Below are 25621 nucleotides of genomic sequence, written 5' to 3' on the forward strand. Positions count from 1 at the left end.
GCTGAGAGTTGCAAAACCGACACGAGATTCAACCAAAAGACCCATGACTAAGGGGACCTAGGCAACGACATCCTCACGGTTTTCACTCGTCACTCAATGAAAGAACAAGGTGATTTTTGTGACAAATAGTAACCAAAATCACTCTCCTAACTCGACTAGCGAAAGCGTGCCTGCAATCTAATGTGTAAGACCGTCCTATGTCCAATGAAATGCAAACAATGGTAAAATACACACAATGTGAAACAAGGGTTGTAACGAGGCTAGGGAGTAGGACAAAACAGGATTGGTGCAAGCACAGTTTTTAAAACATTTAAACGGGGTCAGTACTAATCACACAATTTATATAATCCAACAACACAACAAACAACACAGCTCAGTCGTCACAGATATACTCCGAACTCCATCATCAACTCCACAATACTAACTACACACTAAAGTGTGTAGCCCCGCGCAGTGCCCATCGCAACAGTCACTCCACGCGCCGATGGGGGACCGCAGCCGTTCCCACCTAATCCCCGCTCATCTCCGTCGAGCGATAAACCCAAATCCATTAATGTGCACATCCCTTCTGTGGTGGGTTCCACAGAAGGCGAATAATGGGCGTGAAGTCACTCCCGCAAGTGACTCCACTCAGCCAGGGATGCACCTTGAAGAACATAGACAGATACATTCAACCACAACTGCTATCAACAATCAAAACCAATAACCGTCACAATACGAGTATGATAATATTCAACAATCACCAATCACAACCAACACATTATGTGACTAATACTGAGTAGGGAAACGCTACCTAGAATGCAAACACAAGCAGACGATCTCAACAGCTGTCTCAAAACCTCTCCTCTACGAATCCTCTTCCTATCACATAATCACATAATCACAATCTAACATTAACAAATCATAAAAACCCCCAATTCCCAAAATTAGGGTTTAAACAAAGTCAACTAAATACTATAAAATTGGTATGTAGATCTTACCCTGCGAAGGATGCGAAGTACGTAGGTTGCAATCTCTTTTCAAAGTAATTAAGTATGTAAAAAGTTTATTATGAAAGTGACGGAAAGGTTTAAATACTAATTCGCATTATTAACAAAACCCGATAAAATATTACCCGTAAACAGGGCTACTCGATCGAGTAACAGACGTACTCGATCGAGTGCCGCCTACTCGATCGAGTACCAAGGCTACTCGATCGAGTACCCTACAGGTCAGAAACTATTTCAAACTGCAAAACACCCTTACTCGACAGAGTAAGGCCCACTCGATAGAGTACCCAGAGACTCATAAAACCGTAGTATTACAGTCTTCCCTCCTTAAAAAGAACTTCGTCCCCGAAGTTCAACCCATACTCAAAAATAAACATGCTAACTCGATCAAGACACAACAACGTAACTAAGAACTCAAAACAAAACTCCAACCAAACATGAACTCGTAACACCAACTTCACTAACTATTTCTACTTCCATAACATGGCTCATGATATCGTATCAACTCCATTATATCTCTCTCAACACTAACTCCATATACTACCAACTACCGTCCACAAACGCTGCTAGCTCCGTAATATATCATCCACTACCAAATCCAATATCAAGACACTCATTGACATCAAACGGAATGTTACATTCTACCACCCTTAAAAGGAACTTCGTCCTCGAAGTTTACTAACACTCATAACATCATCTTCCAACTGTTAAAACTATCGAACGCATAAACATCATCTTTCAACTGTCAATACTATTGAAATATTCTCGCACTCCTAAACATCACACTACTACAAGCACGGTCATGAATTTAAACAAAATCAACCACCACAGAAAACCATCTTTTTTTCTCCATTAAGACTCAAACTTCCAAATATACTACAACATCTACAACCATCAAACTCTCTTTGCCGCATCCTTTTGCTCTTAAGATAAATGTTACGTCCTCGTAACTCACTAATACCAAATCCTAGCTATATCTTCTCATTATCCTCATCACCACCACATGTCAAAGATAACCGCCTATACACTCACACCTATAACCATTTTTATTGCCAAGGCTCTCTTACTTAAACAATTCTCATACTTTAATTCACTCGTCACACCACCTAACCTATACCTCAAAATCTTTAGCTTAACCCAAAACTTCAACTCTTCCACATTACCGCAACATGACACACCTCTCTATATAAACTATATAAAACTCCTATCACCAAAAGCATAACTCACAATCCACACTTGTTACGTACACTGACACTAGATCCTCAAGTTCCTTTCTTTCATTACCGCAAAACTCATTCATAACTCAACATGACACCAATTCCCAACGCCCTATACTCACTGTCTCAACGAAAGATTATGAATCGCCTGCAGCTTTCAGATCATTACCACACATGTTCTACGAATCACTTGCCATGACTATGTGCACCGGTGCCTCATCTACTACAAGATTAACTGTACTGTAATAACTTCTGACAACTGTGTCCTATCAACAGAATATTACTATACCATGACCACTACGAAAACATATACAACTCTCTTTCATATCATACTCTACCCTCATTCCCAAACTGAAACTTGGTAAGAAACATTAACAAACAAACAACAGTCTACATGTTCAAACTGAAACTCACAGGAAACAACAACAAACAAAACAACAATCTATGTATAACTGGTATATACTTTCGAAACTCGAATCATAATCATCCCGCCTACTCCACCACAACCGGTAACGGCATCGCAACACCGCCACCCACAGCCACACCGCAGTGCGAAAATACCCGCATCACAACACTAAGTACCGTGCCCGGATCACCACCCGAGGCACAACAACCACATCGATAGACATCACAACTTTATAATCCCATAAACACTGACTCAATATAACATCTCGGACAAGAAAAACTTACTCAAGACTACTTTACTAGATCACAACACCATATATCATACGGAATAAACAGACAAGAATCTCATGTATACCATCCATACCTTTTCACGGAATAAACATATATCATGAATACACATGCAAGTATAACCAGTCATGTCAGACCACCCAAACTATCACTTTTGATCATCATTCCTTTAAGTTACCGTACCCAACATGTATTACAGAGCATTCAGATAACAACTTTATAATTATCACACCATACCACTTCTTGTGAGGTCAGAACCTCACACAAACATTTATATATAACATAGACCCATAATCACATCCAACCTGTCAATCCTGATCACGTAAGTTACCACCTAATAAAAGTTACCTCTCACTCGAGCTTAACTCGTATGCCCCTCATAACATGTTCTCCCATTCGCATATCCATCACCTCTTGCCAAATGTAACCATACTATTTATACTCAACTACTAACAACTACCTCCTATAACTACATCTTATACCCTCTCACAACCATACATATCAATCTGGTCTCTACAAAATCAACCTCTTTAGAATTGCAACCTTTCTAATATACCATCACCCTTAACCACTAGTCACAAACCATAACACTACCACTGTCCGGACATCAAACCTCTTACTTAAACATCACGATTTCTCTCCTATCTTTGGTGAACATCCCAAATAACGAACATCAAATCCATCAACAAAATTACCTCAACAATCTTCCCAATACTATTCTTAATTGTATCGTCATCTAACTCTCCACCAAAATCTCATATCATGCAGATTTTCTACCAACTTTTTACCTTCCTTAATTCCTCAAAACTCAAGACTAATCACGTTGTCCCGAAACTCCTATATAACCATCAACTAACATCCTCGTGATTGGTATAACACATCTCGACGACTCCTTATCTCTATATCACATAACTCCGATCAACATTTTCCGAGTTTTACTCCTCTCATTCTTTTCTTTGACACTCGACAAAATCAATTAACCATAAAACTCCTTATTACTTCTTCCTAACTCTTTAGTGTTCCGATTATCTTCTCATTGCTCCAAAACTCAAATCCCATTATTTCTTATCGATAATATCTCACTCTTCCTTACCATGGATCTTCTCTTATCATGCTATCACTCTCACTTATCACCAATCAATCTACACGGTCTGTCCACTCCACCTCGTTTTTTTTTTTTAATCCCAAACTCATTTCATATTGTTAAATGCCCAAGAAAATCACACATTGGTTCCACCTCTTGATAAACCAAATTCCCAAATTCACTCGCTATCTGCAAACCCACATTGCTGCATAACTCAATCTAAGCTCTTTATACCCCATTTCTTTCCTTTTACCTATAACGACCTTTCCATTACACATATTCTTAACCAACTGAGTGATAGCTACCTCCCTTCATAATCCTTAAACATCCAAATTTACCACCAAGTGCGTCTCTCATTTCCAATCTTTCATTCCCACGTTCCATAAGCTTACATCACCCTTTGCCCACATTCACTTACTTTTACATTACTCAACACACAATCACATCACTCATCTCATCTCACAAAATATGCTTCATGCCTCAATATACCATACCAATCTTCCTTTTCTTTTTCCACTATCTATCACAACACATATAACTCATGTCCTCCCGCCGAACTCACACTCACCACGGGTGCCACTTACTACACCATACGATTGGGTAACTTACGTATCAAGACCAACATACATGTAAAACAATACATAAAGAAGCAAAATAACACCTTTGAATTAAACATAATATGCAACGAAGTCAAAGGATAAGCATATGACCTAAAACAGGGGTCACTAGATCGAGTACAGGCCACTCGATCGAGTAAATGACTTACTCGATCGAGTAGGTGAAAGTCAGAGACACGTACATAAAAAATTACCAGGGATACTCGATCGAGTACCAATATGCACTCGATCGAGTAAGGGCCACTCGATCGAGTACCCTACACATTTCTCAGCACTGTCCAGTTTTCGTAAAACGGTCATAACTCACTCATTTCTTGGTCGTTTTGGACGTGTGACCTATCGTTAAAATCTTAAAAGAACAAGCTATCACCTCCAATTGGAATCACATTAAAATCATTTATGCATCTCAAGTTATAATAGTTTAAATACAACCTCTCTATAATCGAAAACACAACTACTTGATTTTACTTCCAAACAACTTAAATGACAACAAGGTAAACAAAACAACTCGACGCTCATAAAACCAGTATCCCTAACCACATATTACTATCTTCAAAAGCTAAGCAACAACATCCATTATGCACATAAACCATTCAACTTACCAAGCATGTATTACCTACATGTTTTTATTCTATAACTTTACGTAAACAAAATCACAAATATATAACATCAAGTCTCCTATTCACATTGTACAAGCATAACAACATAATAAAATCTCTTCCATCATACAACATGCTTTATAAAAAATCATATTATCATGCAACAATTATTATCTTTTTCCACCAATTATTCATGCTTTTACTCAAACTTTCAGCTATATAAACTCGTACAACACTACCAACAACATATATGTATACATAACTCTATGTATAACTCAAATCAAACAAATTTTCTTTCCGCATTTCTATAATGCCATATCTTAAAACAACTATCATGCTTTCAATCAATAACTTACGAAATCACATCATCACCATCTTTTCTACACATTCCCCATTATCCACATACATATATCCACTGATTCATGCCACACATCACCATATAGGTACACAATTCACAAGATAAACACATAGCGATCCCGACTCATATCCCATGGTGACCGGTTCAAAATTGTAGGGCAAGTTCGCGACTTTAGGACGTCTCCCAAGTCTTTGCATTAGCTCCTACAACTTCTACCCCGGGTTCATTTTAATTAGACTCCCTAGGTTCATTAGATTCATTGGTTACAGGTTTCAGGATCGTCGCTCTGATGCCATTTTGTAACACCCCCATACTCCAAGTGCCTTACCAGGACCACTTAAGGCATGGAAGTGCTACCATCTCGGTTACCCGAGGCAATAATAATAAAATAGACAATAACGAAACATACTTTATTAAATAAGTTTAAGTGTTTACATAACAAAACCAACTGTAAAGTAAAATACAACTGTTCTCAAACTATAAACCAACTGAAAGAAACTCTCTTTACAAACACAGCGGAATACTAAAGACTCTGATATGTGATGACTCCATCCCTAGCTAGATCCCTCGCGTATCCAAGATATACCTGTCAAACAACTGCTCACCACCCCCGAATGGATCACCACAGTTTTTAAAACATTTAAACGGGGTCAGTACTAATCACACAATTTATATAATCCAACAACACAACAAACAACACAGCTCAGTCGTCACAGATATACTCCGAACTCCATCACCAACTCCACAATACTGACTACACACTAAAGTGTCTAGACCTACCAGAGTGCCCATCGCAACAGGTCACTCCACGCCGCTAGTGGGGGACCGCAGCCGTTCCCACCTAATCCCCGCTCATCTCCGTCGAGCGATAAACCCAAATCCATTAATGTGCACATCCCTTCTGTGGCGGGTTCCACAGAAGGCGAATAATGGGCGTGAAGTCACTCCCGCAAGTGACTCCACTCAGCCAGGGACGCACCCTGAAGAACATAGACAGATACAGTCAACCACAACTGCTATCAACAATCAAAACCAACAACCGTCACAATACGAGTATGATAATATTCAACAATCACCAATCACAACCAACACATTATGTGACTAATACTGAGTAGGGAAACGCTACCTGGAATGCAAACACAAGCAGACGATCTCAACAGCTGTCTCAAAACCTCTCCTCTACGAATCCTCTTCCTATCACATAATCACATAATCACAATCTAACATTAACAAATCATAAAAAACCCTAATTCCCAAAATTAGGGTTTAAACAAAGTCAACTAAATACTATAAAATTGGTATGTAGATCTTACCCTTGACGCAAGGAACACTATGATGCAAGGAACAAGATGATCCGACCTCTCTAGCTCCGAGATTTGTCAATAATGCGAAGGATGCGAAGTACGTAGGTTGCAATCTCTTTTCAAAGTAATTAAGTTTGTAAAAAGTGTATTATGAAAGTGACGGAAAGGTTTAAATACTAATTCGCATTATTAACAAAACCCGACAAAACATTACCCGTAAACCGGGCTACTCGATCGAGTGCCGCCTACTCGATCGAGTGCCGCCTACCCGATCGAGTGCCGCCTACTCGATCGAGTACCCTACAGGTCAGAAACTATTTCAAACTGCAAAACACCCTTACTCGACAGAGTAAGGGCCACTCGATAGAGTACCCAGAGACTCATAAAACCGTAGTATTACACACACTTATTTATTTACATTACTTCCAAATGGAAATAAATGTGTGGAGGAAAATAAAAGTAAATTGCATGTTTTTTTGGAAAGTTTTTTTTAGGCTCTCCCCACACTTATTTATAAACATGGGAGGGCAAGTTGGGAAATAAAAAGAACATGTTTTTGTGATTTGCTGTTTTTGGAATCCCCTCCCCACACTTATCTATGTGCATAATGTGTGGAGGAGATTCGGAAATTAGAGTACGTGTTTTTGTTATATATATATATATATATATATATATATATATATATATATATATATATATATATATATATATATTAAGATGCAATGCATGCTCTAATCTAAATGCATGAAACGAATAGCAATGCAACTAAAGTACATGAATGCAAGCTACATGTGACAATTTGTACAAGAAATGAAATCTAATGCAAAGTATATGAATGCATCTAATATGACTAGTCTACATATGATACAGGGGCACTAAATGCATGCGGAATTTAAATATGAATGAGAGAATTTGGATTAAGGGAGAGATCATACTTGTGTTTTTGGATTGAATCAGGAGGAAGGTGGGCCACCAACTCGGCCCTCAAGACTCGGAGTCCATATCATCATCATCATTTTCTCTGGTTCCAAACTCGTAGCCTTGAATCAAGTCACTGGGGTTGAAGGTGTGGTCACCTCCACTACCGCCGGTACCCATGAGACCTCCCGTGAAGTCTCCACTCATCATCATCACGCCACCTCCACCTCCCGTTGAAGGATCCCCCATAAAAATGCCACCGAACCCAGAAGCACCCACGTCACTAGCAAAGTAAGGGCGGGTGCCCCCCACCCAGTGGGCGTCATGCCCCTCCGGTTGATACTCGGGCCTAGGGGGAAAAAATGGGGGCGGAGAAGTAGTCCGGTTGGAGGTTAAGACCCCCGTGAATCATCTTCCCGTCCTTACTAGAGTAGTTCCCGTCGGGCCAAGTAAATTAGGAAGGGTGTGGGGCATCAAAGGGGACGTAATCCCGTCTACAAAAGTCGTCGTAGATCGGGTAGGAACCGGTGGATTGGTCATAGTAGATGCGGTCCAACTTCCTCCCCAACACATCTCTCTCACTCGCGGCCTTAGCCGTAGCAATGTCCATCCTCTCCATCCACTCGGTAAGGGAAGGTGGTAAACGAGGGTAGGAAGGTTGACCCGAGGAGGACCCCTCACCGGGTTGGAATTGCCATAGTGGGGGTTTGTGGGTTTGCGGCATAGTATATCGGAGCGAGGAATGAGTGACCGTTCGATTATCCCTCGAATAAACACGTGGAGGGTTAGGGGGAGGTTGATCGGTGGGTAGTTCCTCTTCAATTTGGAGGAGGTAGTCATCTTTGTCTTGTTCAATTTTGATTGCCGTGACATTGGGGAGTGGGATTGAATTCTTGTAATTGATTTGCCAATACTCACGGTTGTCAAGGGGGTTCACCTTAAGCCACTCAAGCTTGGTGGCCAAGTAATTCTTAGTCAAATAGGTGTCCCCGGGTATCCAATTCATGGTGGAAAGGACCACTGGACGGTCCAATGATCGAGCAATTCGGGTGATGATGCCACCCACATGGATTGGGACTTTTTGCCCCGGAGAATTGGCAATTTTTGACAAATGAATAGCAAGGTGGTGAGCCACATTAATTTTGAAGGCGGTGGGTTTTGTAAACAAATAAGACCCTAAAATTTCCAATTCATTAGTCCTAAATACCCACGGCTCATCCACCGCAAGAACAATGCATCCCATAAATCTGTGCCAAACCTGAATGACGGGGTTGTGGCAACTAATTGCGGCCCTTTTTACCCCAACGGCATCCTCTAGACCGGAAATGGCCTTCCAAACTCGGGAATAATGAAATGTAGCGGGAGGGTTATGTGATGCGGCATTTTCTAACCAAAAAATGTTAGCCAACCGGCTCAAAGAAATTGTGTGGTCCCGGTTCATTAGACGAAAACTAAGGGTAGCCACCAAATTTGTCTGACGGTGCTTACTAATTCTTAAGCTACTCAAAAATTCTCATGTAAGTCGAGGGTAAGTATATTCATGCATGTGGTACATTCCCCACATTCCTACCCCGGTGAAAAGAGCCTCCGTCTCCCTAGCTAACCCGAGGGCCGATAAAGACGGATGATGTAAAAACATTGTAGGGCTTAGGGGACGATTTTTAAAGAGAATAAACTTACCCTTTTGAGTTTGGGTGGCAAATTCCACCGATGGAAAATCTGGGTCGGGGTTGGTGTCGTTGGCGGTGCGCTCGATTAGCTCCGCTTGAGCCCGTGCAACATCAGCTCTTATTCTCCTTCCCGCCATATTGAAGATTAGAGGGGATTTGGTGAAGCTTGATTGAAGATAAGTTGAGTTTTGAGGGAGTTAGAGGGAATTGGGAGGAAAAATGAAGGAGAAATGAGGGAGAAAGATGAAGAAATGAGTCGAAATGGGAGAAAAAGAATTGGTTTCGCGTGTTTTAATTGAGACCTGGTGTTGTGTTGTGCCGGTTAGCAGACCGGCAGCCAGTCTGCCGGCTGAGCACACTCCCCCTTTTCAATTTTTTTGACTTTTCCTCCAAATAAGATTGTTCTCGCTACCGGTGGACCAACCGGCTACCGGTCCACCGGTAGAACAGTCCCCAATTTCAATTTTAATTTTGACAGATGTGTCCTGCCAGTGAGCCGGCTGCCGGCAGAACACTCCTCCTCTCATTTTACTCAGCTTTCTCAACATCTTGATGTGTGTCCAACAAGTGGGCCGGCTGCCGGCCTGCCGGCAGAACACACTCTCCAATCAGCTTTCTTCAGGTTTTTCACGTGTTCAGCAATAACCATGTGCTCCTTGCCGGTGAGCCGGCTGCCGGCCTACCGGCAGAACACATCCCATCTTCAATTTTCTTCAAATTAATTTGGGCTCGGTACCGGTAGGGGCACCGGCTGCCGGCCTACCGGCAGAACCCACTCTTCAGCTCATTTTCAGCAATTTTCATTCAACTTGTTCAATTTTCACAAACTAGAAATTCGAGACTTTTCGTTTGACCTTGGGACTCGTGTTTTCCACAATTAAGCCGACGCATCATGTCGGGATTTCGGGTCAAACGAAATGAGGCTTGTTTTCCTCATAGGTGACCTCCGTCACCAATCCAAAGTTGACAAAATATGGTTTCAAAGCTCTCATTGTCTACCTAAAATGCATGCTATATACAAATTGCATGGGTTGCCTCCCATGTAGCGCCCTTGTTTTATGTCGTAGGCTCGACGAAGTCATGAATTACAATCAAGTATGGAGAAGGTAGGTATCGAAGGAGCTTATATTCTTCATGATGGGAGCTCCGGCAATGTAATGCTTAAGCCTTTGTCCATTTACTTTGAAAACTTGGTCTCCATCGGATATTTCAATCGACCCATGGGGAAAAACTCGTACCACAGTGAAAGGTCTCGACCATTTTGACTTTAGCTTCCCCGAAAATAGATTAAACCTTGAGTTAAAGAGGAGAACCAAGTCTCCCACCTTGACTTCCCTTCTTAAAATAGCCTTGTCATGGAACTTCTTTGTCTTCTCCTTGTATATCCTTGAACTCTCCTATGCATCGAGGCGAAATTCCTCCAATTCATTCATGTCAAGAAGCCTTTTCTCTCCCGCTTTCTTCAAGTCAAAATTCAAGAATTTTACCGCCCAAAAGGCGCGGTGCTCCAATTCAACGGGGAGATAACAAGGCTTACCGTAAACCAACCTAAAAGGCTAAGTGCCAATAGGAGTCTTGTAGGCGGTACGGTACGCCCATAGAGCATCATCTAGCTTCATTGACCAATCTTTTCGCGACTTTGCTACGGTTTTCTCAAGAATAGGCTTAATTTCCCGATTGGAGACTTCGGCTTGCCCATTGGCTTGGGGGTGATAAGCAAGACTTCTTCTATGTTGAACCCCATGTTTCTTGAGCAAAGCTTCAAAGGTCTTCTCATGAAAGTGCAAACCTCTATCACTTATGAGCACCCTTGGTACTCCAAATCTTGGAAAAATAGTATTCTTCAAGAACTTGCCAACCGACTTGGCATCACATGTCTTGGTATGAATAGCCTCTACCCACTTACTCACATAGTCTACCGCCACAAGTATGTACTCGTATCCATAGGAGGAGGGATATGGGCCTTGATAAGCAATCCCCCATACATCAAACAATTCAACCTCTAGGATGTAGTTAATTGGCATCTCATGCCTCCTTGAGATATTACCGCTTCGTTGGCACTTGTCACACCCCTTGACGTAGGTTTCCACATCATGAAATAGGGTAGGCCAATAGAAACCACATTGGAGCACCCTTGTGGCGGTTTTTCGTGAACTTCCATGCCCTCTACTTGGCATTTCATGGCAATGAGAGATTATCGGCTTCACCTCTTCACTTGGAATGCACCTTCTAATTATCCCATCCGCACAAGATTTGTAAAGGCATGGCTCCTCCCAAAAATATTGCTTAAGATCATGAAAAAATTTCTTCCTCTTATGGGAGTCATAGTCGTGTCGGATGACCCCGAATACCAAGTAGTTGACATAATCCGCGTACCAAGGGACATCCATTAGAGCAAGAGCGAACAATTGATCATCCGGCAAGGAATCATCAATTGGTAGCCCATCGTTTACATTTTCATAGAATAGCCGAGATAGATGGTCGGCTACTACGTTCTCCACACCTTTCTTATCTCTAATTTCAATATCAAACTCTTGAAGCAAAAGTATCTACCGGATCAAGCGCGGTTTTGATTCTTCCTTGATTAGCAAGTGCCTCAACGTCGTATGATCGGTATGTACTATTACTTTAGAGCCTACCTGAAACACCCCCTCATACTAAGGTACCTTACCAAGGACTACCCTACCAAGGACTACCCTACCAAGGACTACCCTAGTATGAAAGGCTGTTACCATCTCGGTTTTCCGAGGTTAGTATATCAAAGTTACCAATTCCAAACAACCTTTATTAAAATATAAAGAGTTAGCGATTACATGTTTCCAACACCAACCAAAGTAAAAGTGTAAAGGCTCAATACAACTGAAATCAAAGACAGCTAAACTCGTAACAGCGGAAGTTAGACTCGAAGTGATGACTCCCCATGACTGTCCCAAAGCTATACATCTGCATTACCTCTTATAATCTGCTAACCATCCCCGAATGGATCACCGCAGGTTTTACAAAACAACAACACGGGGTCAGTACCGCTCAATCAAGATAAGACAAACAAACAATGTAACCGGCTGATCATCCTCCACAGTAACTGACTACACACCGAAGTGTGTAGCCCTACCGGATTACCCATCGCAACAGGTAATCCACTCCGCCGGTTGGGGACCGCAGCCCATCCCCACCAAGTCCAGCTCATCAACGAGCGACTAAAAATCCATGTCCCTTAATGTGCACATCCCCTCCCGTGACGGGTTCCACGGAGGGAAAACTAGGGTGTGAAGCCACTCCCGCAAGTGACTCCACCGCAATCACACACACCACAGCATCACAGCTGTCACAACACCCCAACCGTCACAACACAACCACATCACCACCGTCACCACAACACCCATACTCCAATGATCAGCAGATAACAACAATTACAAAACAAAAACAGTCTTAATCAATCAACAGTAACTGAGTAGGGAAAACCCTACCTTTTCGCAACTGCAATAAAGACAAGCAATCGATCTAGAACGGCTCCTCTATGAAGTCTCCGCCTAATATATAATCACATAACAACAATCACTATATGCAAAACTCCCAAATTCATAATTAAAGACAAACCCTAAATATAAACCAATGAATCATAGAAATAAGGACTTACCGACGATGAAACAAAGGATGAATGCACTTGTTATGATCACACACACACAAGGGGAGATTTGGAGAGGATTTGAGCGTCGTTTGAGTGATTAGGTTTTATGAAATGTAATTGGAAACTGTTTTGCGTTTATAAATAACTCTAATCCTTTCTAAATCAATCGCGGAAAATATTACCCGTCATACCGGATACTCGGTCGAGTATAGAGTATACTCGGTCGAGTATTCAGCATACTCGACCGAGTGTTCCTGGCAGTAGCCAAACAGGCTACACGACACATTCTACTCGACCGAGTAGGCCATACTCGGTCGAGTACCAGCCTATAAAATCCGTAGTATTACAGTCTTTCCCCCCTTAAAAATGAACTTCGTCCCCGAAGTTCCAACCCAACCTATAAAACCTGGACACCTAACACTAACTCCACCAACCACGCTTACTATATAACATATCCTCTCGATGTTGACTCCATAATATTATCGAATAACCACAATATAATGTCGCCAACCTTGTCTCACTTCCATAACACTCACTAGCAACTCAATACTAAGACAATCCACAAAATAATATCAACCATCAAAACGGAATGTTACATTCTACCATCCTTAAAACGAACTTCGTCCTCGAAATTTACTCAGACACATAAACATCCTTACACAATCCGTTACTCACACTCCTAAACAGCATACTACTACGAGCACTGCCATTACCTGTAACAAAATCGACCATCACACAAATCCATCCTTATTCTATACCAACACTCAAACTTTCAATTGCAACTTGTATGACCATCAAACTCTCTAGTCGCATCCTACCCCTCTTAAGATAAATGTTACGTTCTTGTAACTCACTAATACTAGGTCCCTTGCTATACCTCCCATAATCCTCATTACTACCGCATGACAACGATAACCCACTATAACCTCAACACCTACAACCATTCCTATAACCAGGACTCTCTTTCTTTAACAGTTCTCGTGTCTCCAATTATTCTGTACTCACATAACATATATCGTAAAATCCTCAGTATAACCACTACTCCATCTCTTCTTCATTATCACCACACGACATAATTTTATATACTTATACACTCATCTCCACGATTTTAGCTCACAATCCACAATTGTTACACATACCCACTTAAGCTTCTCAAGTTCATCTCTTTTATTATCACTAAACTCACCCTTAACTTAACATGATACAAAGTCCCAAAACTCCGTATTCACTGTCCCAAGAAAAGGTGTTAAACCACTTGTAGTTTCTAGATCATACCACACATGTTCCATAATTCTCTTGCCACAACTATGTCCACCAATGCCTCATCTAAAACAAGATCAAAAGTACTCCAACCACCTCTCACAACTGTGTCCCATTAACAGAATATTACTTTACCATGACAACAACAGAACCATACCCAACTCTCTTTCATACCATCCTCTATACAAACCAATAGGAACATAACCATACCGACACTGGAAAGAAACATCGGGAATCAACACAACGGCCTATATACCCCGACCGACACAGACAAGAAATAGCAGTAAACAAACAACGATCTATGACAACATGAACATACTCGTATCACCACACGAATTACAGTGCACAGTGCACAGTGCACAAAACCACATCGATAGCCATCGCAACTTTTACAATTTCATAACACTAACTCAGCACAACTTCCATGACCACAAGACTTTCTTAAAACTGCTCTACCAGATCACGACGTAGCATATTAGACGGGATCATAAATACCAACCCTATGAATATTATCCATACCATGATTCTTGTGGCCGGAACCTCACAGCATCACTTACAGACATCATACATACACATATAAGTATTACATATGACGCGGAACACACATATAACGACTCGTAACTATCACGCCACACCATTACTCGTGAGGCCAGGACCTCACACAAAGTTTTACACACCACATGGACCCATAATCGAATTTAAGTAACCAATCCTAATCACGTAAGTTACCACTTGACAATGAATCACTACTACAAAAACGACCTCTAGCGACGCTTAAGTTGTGGCGCTCTTATAAAAACTACTGTGTTTGGACTATTAGCGCTTAAAAATGAGGCGAAGCGTTCCAAAATAGCGCTTCACATTTGAGAATATAACGCGGGATTGAAAAAATTGAACCCAAAACTCTGGCGCTTCCTTTTATTCACCGCCAAAATACTCCACTAGTAAACAACCCTTAAAATAATAAAAACCAAAGCCTCCCTTCCTCTCCATTAATTAGAGAGAGAAAACAACAATTGAAGACAACCCTAATACGAAAACCATATCCAGGCAAGGTATGATTCGTTTTCTTTTCTCTTTTTATATCAATTAACTTGAAGTTTAACAAGTATTTCTGTTTCTTAATTATCATTATTTCAATTAAACTTAGGGGTTTCTTTATTTTTGATGATTTTTGACAAAGTGCATTTATTTTCTTAGATTGAAGTTCATAATGTAATTGGGGTTGAAAAAAATAAATTTTTATGTATTTGTGCATCTCAAATAGACACTAATTTTTGTAAAGAACAATTAAACATGCAGGGGGAAATTGTGACGACTTTCTATTTGCAGGGAAATTTGGACGACCTTCATTTCAATTAAAAGAATACTGTATGTTGTCAGGTGACAAGTTTGATTTTGATTCTAAATTATACTCTTGTCTAATAATCTTAAGTGATGCTAATTTTTCTTATTAAGGAGTTATGGTTCAGGGCATATAGCAACCTAGATGTGCAAATCCTAAAGAGATCTGATTATTGAATCCAAAGCTTGTGTAGGATTACTTCATTTTCTATGTAAGATTTGTCTGCTAGTTGGTACATATGATTTCTCTATCTTTAATTAAATTCTTTGTCTCTTTGGTAATTGCTTTGTTTTATTTCTTCAACGGTTGATGTAGGAAACTATTTTGAGTAAAGTTTGTGTTAACCTTAACCTTCCTCGTTTTGATTTAGGTCCCCTTACATTTGGAACAAAGTTAATGGAACAAAAACTTACAGAGAGTTTTTTATTTGTGCTCCAATTGACTGGTAAAACTATTACTCTTTTGTATTTATTCTTACTCTGTATGAATTAGCTCCTTCTTAACTTGTTTGAATCACATATTTTATGTATAATATTACTCCCTCCGTCCCGATCAATTGTTGTCATTTGGTTTTGGCACAAAGACCAAGGAAAGAGTAAGAGGCCAATTATAAGATGATAAGTGGAACAAATTGAGTGTGATAGATCAAATTGCTTATCAAATATAATCCTAATATAAAAATGACAACAATTGACTGAGACATCTCAAAATGGAAAATGACAACAAATGACCAGGACAGAGGGTGTACTTGATGTAGTTGATATTTGTTCTGCCATTCCTCTTTTTCTAATAGATAAAAGTCATGACAGCTTTAATGGCTTATAAAGTAATGTGTAAGGTCTTGATTTGTTGAACATTATACCATTGGATTAAGATGTATTGGCATGGTATCTCTTATAGTATTATACGTAAATGTTGTAATGGTTTGTTTGCATTGATCAAGTTTGGTAAACATCTGATTACTAGCCATTGTTAATTTGTATCATTGAATGAGAAATTAAGCCATCGTCTTTTTGCGAGGTGACATGCTTGCAAATGTTGTTAGTTAGTTTGGTTAGCAAAGGACAAGTAGTAACTAAGTTGGGGTTTTCCTATTGCAGCTGATCAAACAGGAACATACATCATGATCTTGAGATATTTGCTTCAAATTTCAGTCCTTCATTGATAAAGCCATTTTAACAGGTGTTACTTCTCTTCTTATTAAGTTTCATATAAGAACCCTTACCAAATTTGAAGTGTCTTAGTTTGTTACGAGAACAATAGAAATGTTGTCGACTTCTCGGATTTTGATGTTTTGTGTATTTTTGAAAAAATAAAAAAACGGATTTGTGAAGTTTCAATGTCCTAATTTTTTCTTTACTTGGTAATGTAGATTTGCAGATTAAAGTTTGCAAGACAATATCAAAATTGACAAAGATGTTATTGAAGGAAACATGTTATTCAACTAACCACTTTATTTAGAGTTATCTTGAGGGATTTAATGTATAGAACTTCTTAGTTCATATGCTATTGTTCTTTGTGTTTGTGCTCCAAACATATACTCTAATTTTTATACTGTATAGCTAGATTGGTATATGTATTTGACACTATATATGTATATTTTTATATCGAGAGGAAATTATGAAAATGTGTGTATTTTAGCACAAAATTGGTATCTTGATAATATCAAAGTTGTTTTATATGAAGTTTCGTTAATGCTCAAATATCTCATGTGAGGCCTGAAGTATATTTCATATCATAAGACGTCTCAGCATAACTAAAATTGTTGCTAGCATCTAACGGCGCTAAAAAACGCCTCGGATTCACTATAAATAGCGCGTCAAATTAGGCGGCGCTTTTATCGTTTTTTTTACCGACGCACTTAATAAGCGCGCCACTAAAAGTGTTAGCGGCACAGGCAAAGCCGACGCTTTTTATAGCGTCGGTAAAACCCTTTGCGGCACTAAATAGCGCCGCCAAAGGCAAAAAAAGAGCGTCGCTATAGCCTTTTCTCCTAGTAGTGAATACCTCTCATCCGAACTTAACTCAGGTGCCCTTCATAACATATCCTCTTATACACACAATTATCACCACCCGACGAACGTAACATGTCATCAATACCCAACTACGAGCAAACACCTCATATATCAACGTCTTATACTCTGTCACACCCATATATACTAATCAGGTTTCCCCAAAAACAACCTTTTTAGAACGACTAACTTTCCTATTTAACCTCACCCTTAACCACTAGACAATATTATGACACCACCATCTCCCATGCAACTACTCTCTTACTATCACTTCTTAATATAACAATCCGTTTCCTCTTTTGGTTATAATCCCAAATAACGAACATCCAATCCATCAACAAAACATACCTCAACATCATTCCCAATTATATCCTTTATCATATCGTTACCTAACTCTCCACCAGAATCTCAGATCGTGCACATCCTCTACAAGTCCTTTAATACCTCGAAACTCACGGCTAACATGTCGTCCTGCTCTCCTATATAACCATTAACTCACACCCTCTAGTGAGGATATCGTACATTTACATAATTTCCTACCTTCATGCTCATTAGCTTCGGTCAACGTTCTTTCAACTTACTTCCATCCCTCTTTCCCCCTTTTTACGCAATAATACCAGTTAATAAATCATCTCCTTTCTCTTTCTACCTATCTCTTTAGTAATTTGTTTATTTTCCCATAGCTCCACAACTCTAATTCCATTAATTCATATCAATATCTTATCATTCTTCTTATCATTTATCATTTCTCATCTTGTTTCTCACTCATCCTTGTCACCATCAAGTCCACGCACTAATAGTTACTCTTCAATTAGTTGTATCTCCCTTTTGTATCTCTAAAAAAAAACCAAAAGTTTACCTTATACCGTTAATTCCCAAAGAATTACACACTAGGCTCACCCCTTGATATTCCAAATTCCCAAACTCAGTTACTATCTACAAATCCATGTCGCGACATAACTCCATCTAAGTTCACTATATACCCCTCTACTTCATCCCTCTAAAGCAACCTTTCGTTACATATATCCCTAAGCAACACAATCCTAACCGTCTCCCTCCATAAATCCTTACACATCCCAATTTGCCACTATTCGCATCCCTCATCTCGATCTTTCATCCTCACATTTCTTTACACTTATATCACTCTTGCCCATAAACACTGACTTTTATATTACTCAACACACGACTATATCACTCACCATATCTCACCAACATGTTCCTTACCTTGATTAGCTCATCATTCCTCCCTTTCCTTTTTCCACTATCCCTCAGAACCATATTAACACATGTATTCCTTACCCAACACATGTCCTTCACAAGCCGGAATGCTCCTTGTCATAACATCCGGTAACTTACGTATCAAGACCGTCACATATATAAAAGAATGCGTTAAGACTCAAAACATATGTGTACATACCCTACGACTCAAAACAAATATAAGAACATAACCACCGACTCAAACTGAAGGTAAGAACATAGCCACTGACTCAAAAATAAGGTAAAAACATAGCCACCGACTCAAAATGGCCACCCACTGAGGTACTCGGTCGAGTACGTGGCATACTAGGCCGAGTACAGAGTACTCGGTCGAGTATGAGACTACTCGGTCGAGTTCACGACTCCAGAAGCTAAACAGGATTATCACAGAGAGATTACTCGGCCGAATATGAAATACTCGGTCGAGTATGAAAGATACTCGGCCGAGTAGGGACTACTCGGTCGAGTATCGGCACAGTTCTCAGCATCGTCCAGTTTTTGTAAAACAGTCATATCTCACTCATTACTTGGTCATTTTGGGCGTGTGACCTATCTTTAGAATCGTAAGAAGACAAGCTATCACCTCAACTTGGAATTACAGCAATATCATTTCTGGAAATCGACTTATGACAGTTATAAAACAACCCTTCCGTAATCGTTCTTTATACAAATCAAGTTTCCTAAGCCAAAACAATTTGAACATACATAAGGCAACAATAACAATTCAATACCTCTAAAAACCAGTACGTAGTTGAACATTTATCATACTCACATTAAAATTAAACACGACATTCATATATATAGACGCATGACCTTAATCACATGCTTCTACCAACAATCAAGCATTAAAATCATCATGTTCATATGCACATGTACCACTACCATACTTCATGCTCAACATTGTATTAAACAGGTACCATGATCACATTCTTCATGCTCAATATCAATCAGATACGAATTTACAATTCACCCTTCATATTTTACCATGTTTCAACACTTAACATGCCAACATATTCCATGCTCAAAGTTTAACATCAACAAATCCTCGATACATCTTTCAACAACTATCACATTCCACTTCTTTCATCATTTCATCCAACCATGCACAAGATTCAAACTATAGGTATCAAACACACATGACTCAAACTTACAACAGTTCCCCCCCATGTGACCGGCTTGAGATCGTAAGGGCCTTAGTGCGACTCCGGGACGTCTCCCAAGTCTTTGCGGTAGCTCCAAACAACTCTCCCCGGGTTCATTTTATTTAGACTCCCTAAGTTCATTGGGTTCAGTAGTTTTAGGTGGCAGAATCTTCGGCTCTGATACCACTTTGTAACACCCCCTCATACCAAGGTACCTTATCAAGGACTACCCTAGTATGAAAGGATGTTACCATCTCGGTTTCCCGAGGTTAGTATATCAAAGTTACCAATTCCAAACAACCTTTATTAAAGTATAAAGAGTTAGCGATTACATGTTTCCAACACCAACCAAAGTAAAAGTGTAAAGGCTCAATACAACTAAAATCAAAGACAGCTAAACTCGTAACAGCGGAAGCTAGACTCGAAGTGATGACTCCCCATGACTGTCCCAAAGCTATACATCTGCATTACCTGTCATAATCTGCTCACCATCCCCAAATGGATCACCGCAGGTTTTACAAAACAACAACACGGGGTCAGTACCGCTCAATCAAGATAAGACAAACAAACAATATAACTGGCTGATCATCCTCCACAGTAACTGACTACACACCGAAGTGTGTAGCCCTGCCAGATTACCCATCGCAACAGGTAATCCACTCCGTCGGTGGTGGACCGCAGCCCATCCCCACCAAGTCCAGCTCATCAACGAGCGGCTAACAATCCCTGTCCCTTAATGTGCACATCCCCTCCCGTGACGGGTTTCACGGAGGACGAACTAGGGTGTGAAGCCACTCCCGCAAGTGACTCCACCGCAATCACACACACCACAGCATCACAGCTGTCACAACACCACAACCGTCACAACACAACCACATCACCACCATCACCACAACACCCATACTCCGATGATCAGCAGATAACAACAATTACAAAACAAAAACAGTCTTAATCAATCAATAGTAACTGAGTAGGGAAAACCCTACCTTTTCGCAACTGCAAGAAAGACAAGCCATCGATCTAGAACGGCTCCTCTACAAAGTCTCCGCCTAATCAATAATCACATAACAACAATCACTATTTGCGAAACCCCATTGTCCCAAATTCATAATTAAAGACAAACCCTAAATATAAACCAATGAATCATAGAAATAAGGAATTACCGACGATGAAACAAAGGATGAATGCACTTGTTATGATCACACACACCCACAAGGGGAGATTTGGAGAGGATTTGAGCGTTGTTTGAGTGATTAGGTTTTATGAAATGTAATTGGAAACTGTTTTGCGTTTATAAATAACTCTAATCCTTTCTAAATCAACCGCGGAAAATATTACCCGTCAGACCAGATACTCGGTCGAGTATAGAGTATACTCGGCCGAGTACCCTCTACTCGATCGAGTATTCAGCATACTCGGCCGAGTGTTCCTGGGCATTAGCCAAACAGGCTACACGACACACTTTACTCGACCGAGTAGGCCATACTCGGTCGAGTATCAGCCTATAAAATCCGTAGTATTACACTACCAAGTAAGAACGGAACTTGTTCATAACATAGATAACCACCAAAAGCTCCTTTTCAGTGGTTGTGTAGTTTGCTTGAGCTTCATCCAAGGTTTTGCTTGCATAGTATATGGCATGAAGCTTGCCATTCTTCCTTTGTCCAAGCACCGCTCCCACCGCTACATCACTAGCATCACACATCAACTCAAAAGGTTCTCCTCAAGTGGGAGGTTGTATAATTGGAGCGGTGATGAGAGCTTCTTTCAACCTATTAAAAGCAATCAAACATTCATTAGTAAACTCAAAGAGCACATCCTTGCCAAGTAACAATGTCAAGGGTCGGGCAATCAAAGAAAAATCCTTGATAAATCTCCGGTAAAAACCGGCATGCCCTAGAAAACTTCGAACTTCTTTGACATTTGTGGGAGGGGGTAAAGTTTTAATCACTTCAATCTTGGCTTGATCAACTTCTAAGCCTTTACTTGACACAACATGACCCAAAACAACCCCGGATGTTACCATAAAGTGACATTTCTCCCAATTTAAGACTAGACCGGTTTCTTGACACCTTTTCAAGACCTTACTCAAATTAGCTAGACATCCATCAAATGAGATGCTTACAACAAAAAAATCGTCAATAAACATCTCCATTATATCCTCAACATATTCGGAAAATATAGCTAGCATACATCTTTGAAATGTGGCCGGCGCATTGCATAGCCCAAAGGGCATGTGCCTATAAGCAAAGGTGCCAAATGGGCAAGTGAAAGTGGTATTTTCTTGATCATTTGGGTGAATCGGGATTTGGAAAAACCCGGAAAACCCATCAAGGTAGCAAAAGTGAGAGTGTTGGGCAAGTCTTTCCAACATTTGGTCAAGGAAAGGGAGGGGGAAATGGTTTTTCCTAGTCGCCTTGTTGAGGCGTCTATAGTCTATACACATTCTCCACCCAATTGTGATTCTTGTTGGAATTAGCTCATTCTTGTCATTGGTGACTACCGTGACCCCGCCCTTCTTTGGTACAACATGTACCGGGCTCACCCATGCACTATCGGATATAGGGTAAATGATACTTGCATCATAGAGATTCAACATCTCCTTCCTTACCACTTCTTTCATTGCGGGGTTAAGGCGGCGTTGAGGCTCAATATAAGATGCACCCTCATCCTCCAAGTGAATGCGGTGAGTGCAAAAAGAAGGGCTAATTCCCTTGATATCATCAATTGAGTACCCAATGACATCCTTAAATTTTTTCACAACATCAAGTAACTTTTAAAGTTCGGTGTCATTGAGTGCACTATTGACAATAATTGGGTAAGTGTCATTAGGGCCAAGGAAAGCATGTTTATGAGTAGAGGGAAGAGGTTTCAACTCCACTTGAGGAGGCGTAGATCTCTCCTCTTTTTTACCATCCCTTCTCAAGCTCTCAAATTCCTTGTCCGGGTCTTCTTCAATTGTTGCTTCCATGGCCAAAGCATATTCCCGATGCTCCTTGAAATCTTTTACCTTGCCCTCAAGGAATCCTTGCAAACCCTTGTCTTCATTAAATTTCTTCATGTCAACCCATTCCTCTACCATGTCAATCATGTAACAAGACTTTTCTTCCGAAGGCTCCTTCATGGCCTTGTTCAAGGAGAATTCTACCTTTTCTTCACCAACTTGAAGAGAAAGCTTCCCATTTTTCACATGGATCATGGCACCCCCCGTGGAAAGGCAAGGGCGCCTCAATATGATGGGAATATTTGAGTCTTGGGGGATATCCATTACATAGAAGTCACAAGGAAATTCAAGCTTCCCCACCTTGAGTGGGATATCCTCCACAAGACCAATTGGGTATCTTACCGACCTATCCGCAAGTTGAAGAGAAACCCTTGTTGGGGAAAGCTCATAATCCTTCAATTTCATTAAAATCTTGAGAGGCATAAGACTAATGCTTGCCCCCAAATCACACAAGGCTCTCTCAATATGCATGGTCCCAATTTTGCAAGATATGGAAAAGCTCCCCGGATCTTCAAGCTTTTGAGGAACCTCATTCATTAGAATGGCGCTACACTCCTTGGATAAATTCACCGTTGTTGTTGGGCTCAAGGAATTTTTGTTTGAAATTAGCTCCTTCAAGAATTTTCCATAGCTTGGTATCTCCTTGATGGCATCAATGAAGGGCATGGTAATGTTGATTACCTTCATCATGTCCATGAACTTCCCATATTTTTGTTCAAGCTTTGCCCTTGCCAACCTTTGTGGAAAAGGAATTGGTGGCACATAAGTTCTCACAACTTGTTGTTTGGGCTCTTCAACAATTTTTGTGGGTTCATCATCTACCTTTGGAGTCTCCACAACAATCTCCACAATATAATCATCAACCTCTTTTCCTCCCATCACCTTTGGTGGTTCAACCACATCATCTAGTTTGCTACTCTTTCTTTTCTTGATGAATACTCGGTCCTCCAACTCTCTCCCGCTCCTCAAATGAATAGCATTTATAGTTTTTGGATTTTCCTCGGTTTTACCCGGAAATTTCCCACTTGAGGCTTATAATTGGATCACTTGAGAAGCCAATTGGGAGATTTGATTGTCCGTCATTCGTTGAGAGGATTGCACTTGAGTTCTCAATTGGTTGATAGAGGAAGTTGTCTCCTCTTGTTTTTGAGTGGAATGGTTGATGAATTGTGTTTGAGTGTTCATCAATCGCTCCATCATGAGCTCCATGTTTGACTTTGGTTGGGTGGATTGTTGAAAAGGTTGGGAATTTTGTTGGAAAGGCGGGTTGTTTGGTGGATTGAGTGGTTGAAATTGTTGTCTTGGTTGGAAGGATCTTCCTTGGAAACCCGGTGGACCTTGGTTGAATGTTGTATTTGGTTTTTGAGCTTGGAAGTTTGGTTGTTGTGATTTTTGTTGGAAGGTGGGGTTTTGGACATTTTGTGAGCCATAGGAAAAATTCGGGTGGGCTCTCATTCTGGGGTGGTATTGGTTGTTGTTAAATGCTTGCTTTGCCGGACTAGACTCCCACACTCCATTCACTTGCTCCAAGCAATTGCCCTCTCCTACCATCAAAGGACACTCATTTGGTGGATGTCCTTGATCTCCACAAATTTCACAACTATAAACTTGGTTCCTCATAGAAGAAGAGTTGCTAGATGTGTTGTTTGAACTCATCAAGTCAACTTGTTGCTTGAGATCTTCTATTAACCTTTTAACCTCAACATTGTTGGCCGACTCAACGGTTGACTTTCCCTTCCTTTTGTGCCTATCATTGTTCCAATGAAAAGTACGAGAGGCCATTTCCTCAATAAGCTCCTTGGTCGTCTTGTGGTCAATTTTGTCTAATGCCCCCTTTCCCGAGCCGGAATCAAGGTTCATCTTCATTTCATTGCTCAAACCCTCATAAAAGTTGTTGATCAACTCATAATCTCCAATCCCGTGATGAGGACACAACCTTTGGAGTCCCTTGTACCTCTCCCATACCTCGTAAAGGGTTTCATCATCTTGTTGAGTGAAGCCTTGAAGCTCACTCTTTATCCTTGCGGTTCTTTGTGGTGGGAAGTATTTGTTTAGGAAAGCCTTGGAGACATCATCCCAAGTCCGAAGAGAATCGGGCTCACAACTCTTTAGCCATTCCTTGGCACTCCCCCTTAAGGAGTAAGGGAAGAGCCTAAGGCGGATGGCATCCTCCGACACTCCATTTGCTTTAAACATGTCACAACTATCCAAGAATTCATTGAGATGTTCGTTGGCGTTTTCGGTGGCTCCCCCTCCGAATTGATTTCTTTGGACTAGTTTTAACAAGGTAGCCTTCACATCAAAGTTGTTGGCTTAAATAGGTGGCTTGACAATACTTGGGTTCACCACCTTTTTCAGAGCCAAATTATCCCGCATAGGAACCGCGGCCATGATGTTAGATTCTTCAACTACTCCAAAAGGATTCTTTAACACTTCAAAAGTCACTTCTTGATCACTTTATTCTACCGGTGGTGTGTCTAGAAAATCCCATCTTCTAAGATAATTAAGTCTTCTTTCCGTAGCT

At 40.5% G+C, this 25621-nt stretch overlaps 1 protein-coding gene, 1 long non-coding RNA gene and 1 other non-coding gene across 4 annotated transcripts; 2 read left to right on the forward strand and 1 right to left on the reverse strand.

Annotated features, from left to right (window-relative positions):
• Positions 1 to 15235: 15235 nt before the first annotated feature.
• LOC141626359 (uncharacterized) lies at positions 15236 to 17325 on the forward strand. 2 transcript variants are annotated; one of them, XR_012535950.1, is made up of 6 exons: positions 15236 to 15392; positions 15640 to 15708; positions 15810 to 15893; positions 16053 to 16127; positions 16783 to 16864; positions 17055 to 17325. It is a non-coding gene; the product is annotated as an uncharacterized LOC141626359 (long non-coding RNA). The 2 variants fall into 2 exon arrangements; XR_012535949.1 differs by having other exon boundaries at positions 15237 to 15392; positions 15640 to 15720.
• A 5544-nt stretch (positions 17326 to 22869) lies between these two features.
• Positions 22870 to 23976, reverse strand: LOC141630433 (uncharacterized). The gene has a single exon (XM_074443255.1). The coding sequence runs from the start codon at positions 23974 to 23976 to the stop codon at positions 22870 to 22872; it is 1107 nt and encodes a 368-aa protein (XP_074299356.1).
• A 1036-nt stretch (positions 23977 to 25012) lies between these two features.
• On the forward strand, positions 25013 to 25119 carry LOC141635835 (small nucleolar RNA R71). The gene has a single exon (XR_012540493.1). It is a non-coding gene; the product is annotated as a small nucleolar RNA R71 (small nucleolar RNA).
• The last annotated feature ends 502 nt before the right edge of the window (positions 25120 to 25621 follow it).

This window comes from Silene latifolia, chromosome Y (genome assembly GCF_048544455.1).
Source record: "Silene latifolia isolate original U9 population chromosome Y, ASM4854445v1, whole genome shotgun sequence".
NCBI lineage: Eukaryota > Viridiplantae > Streptophyta > Magnoliopsida > Caryophyllales > Caryophyllaceae > Silene > Silene latifolia.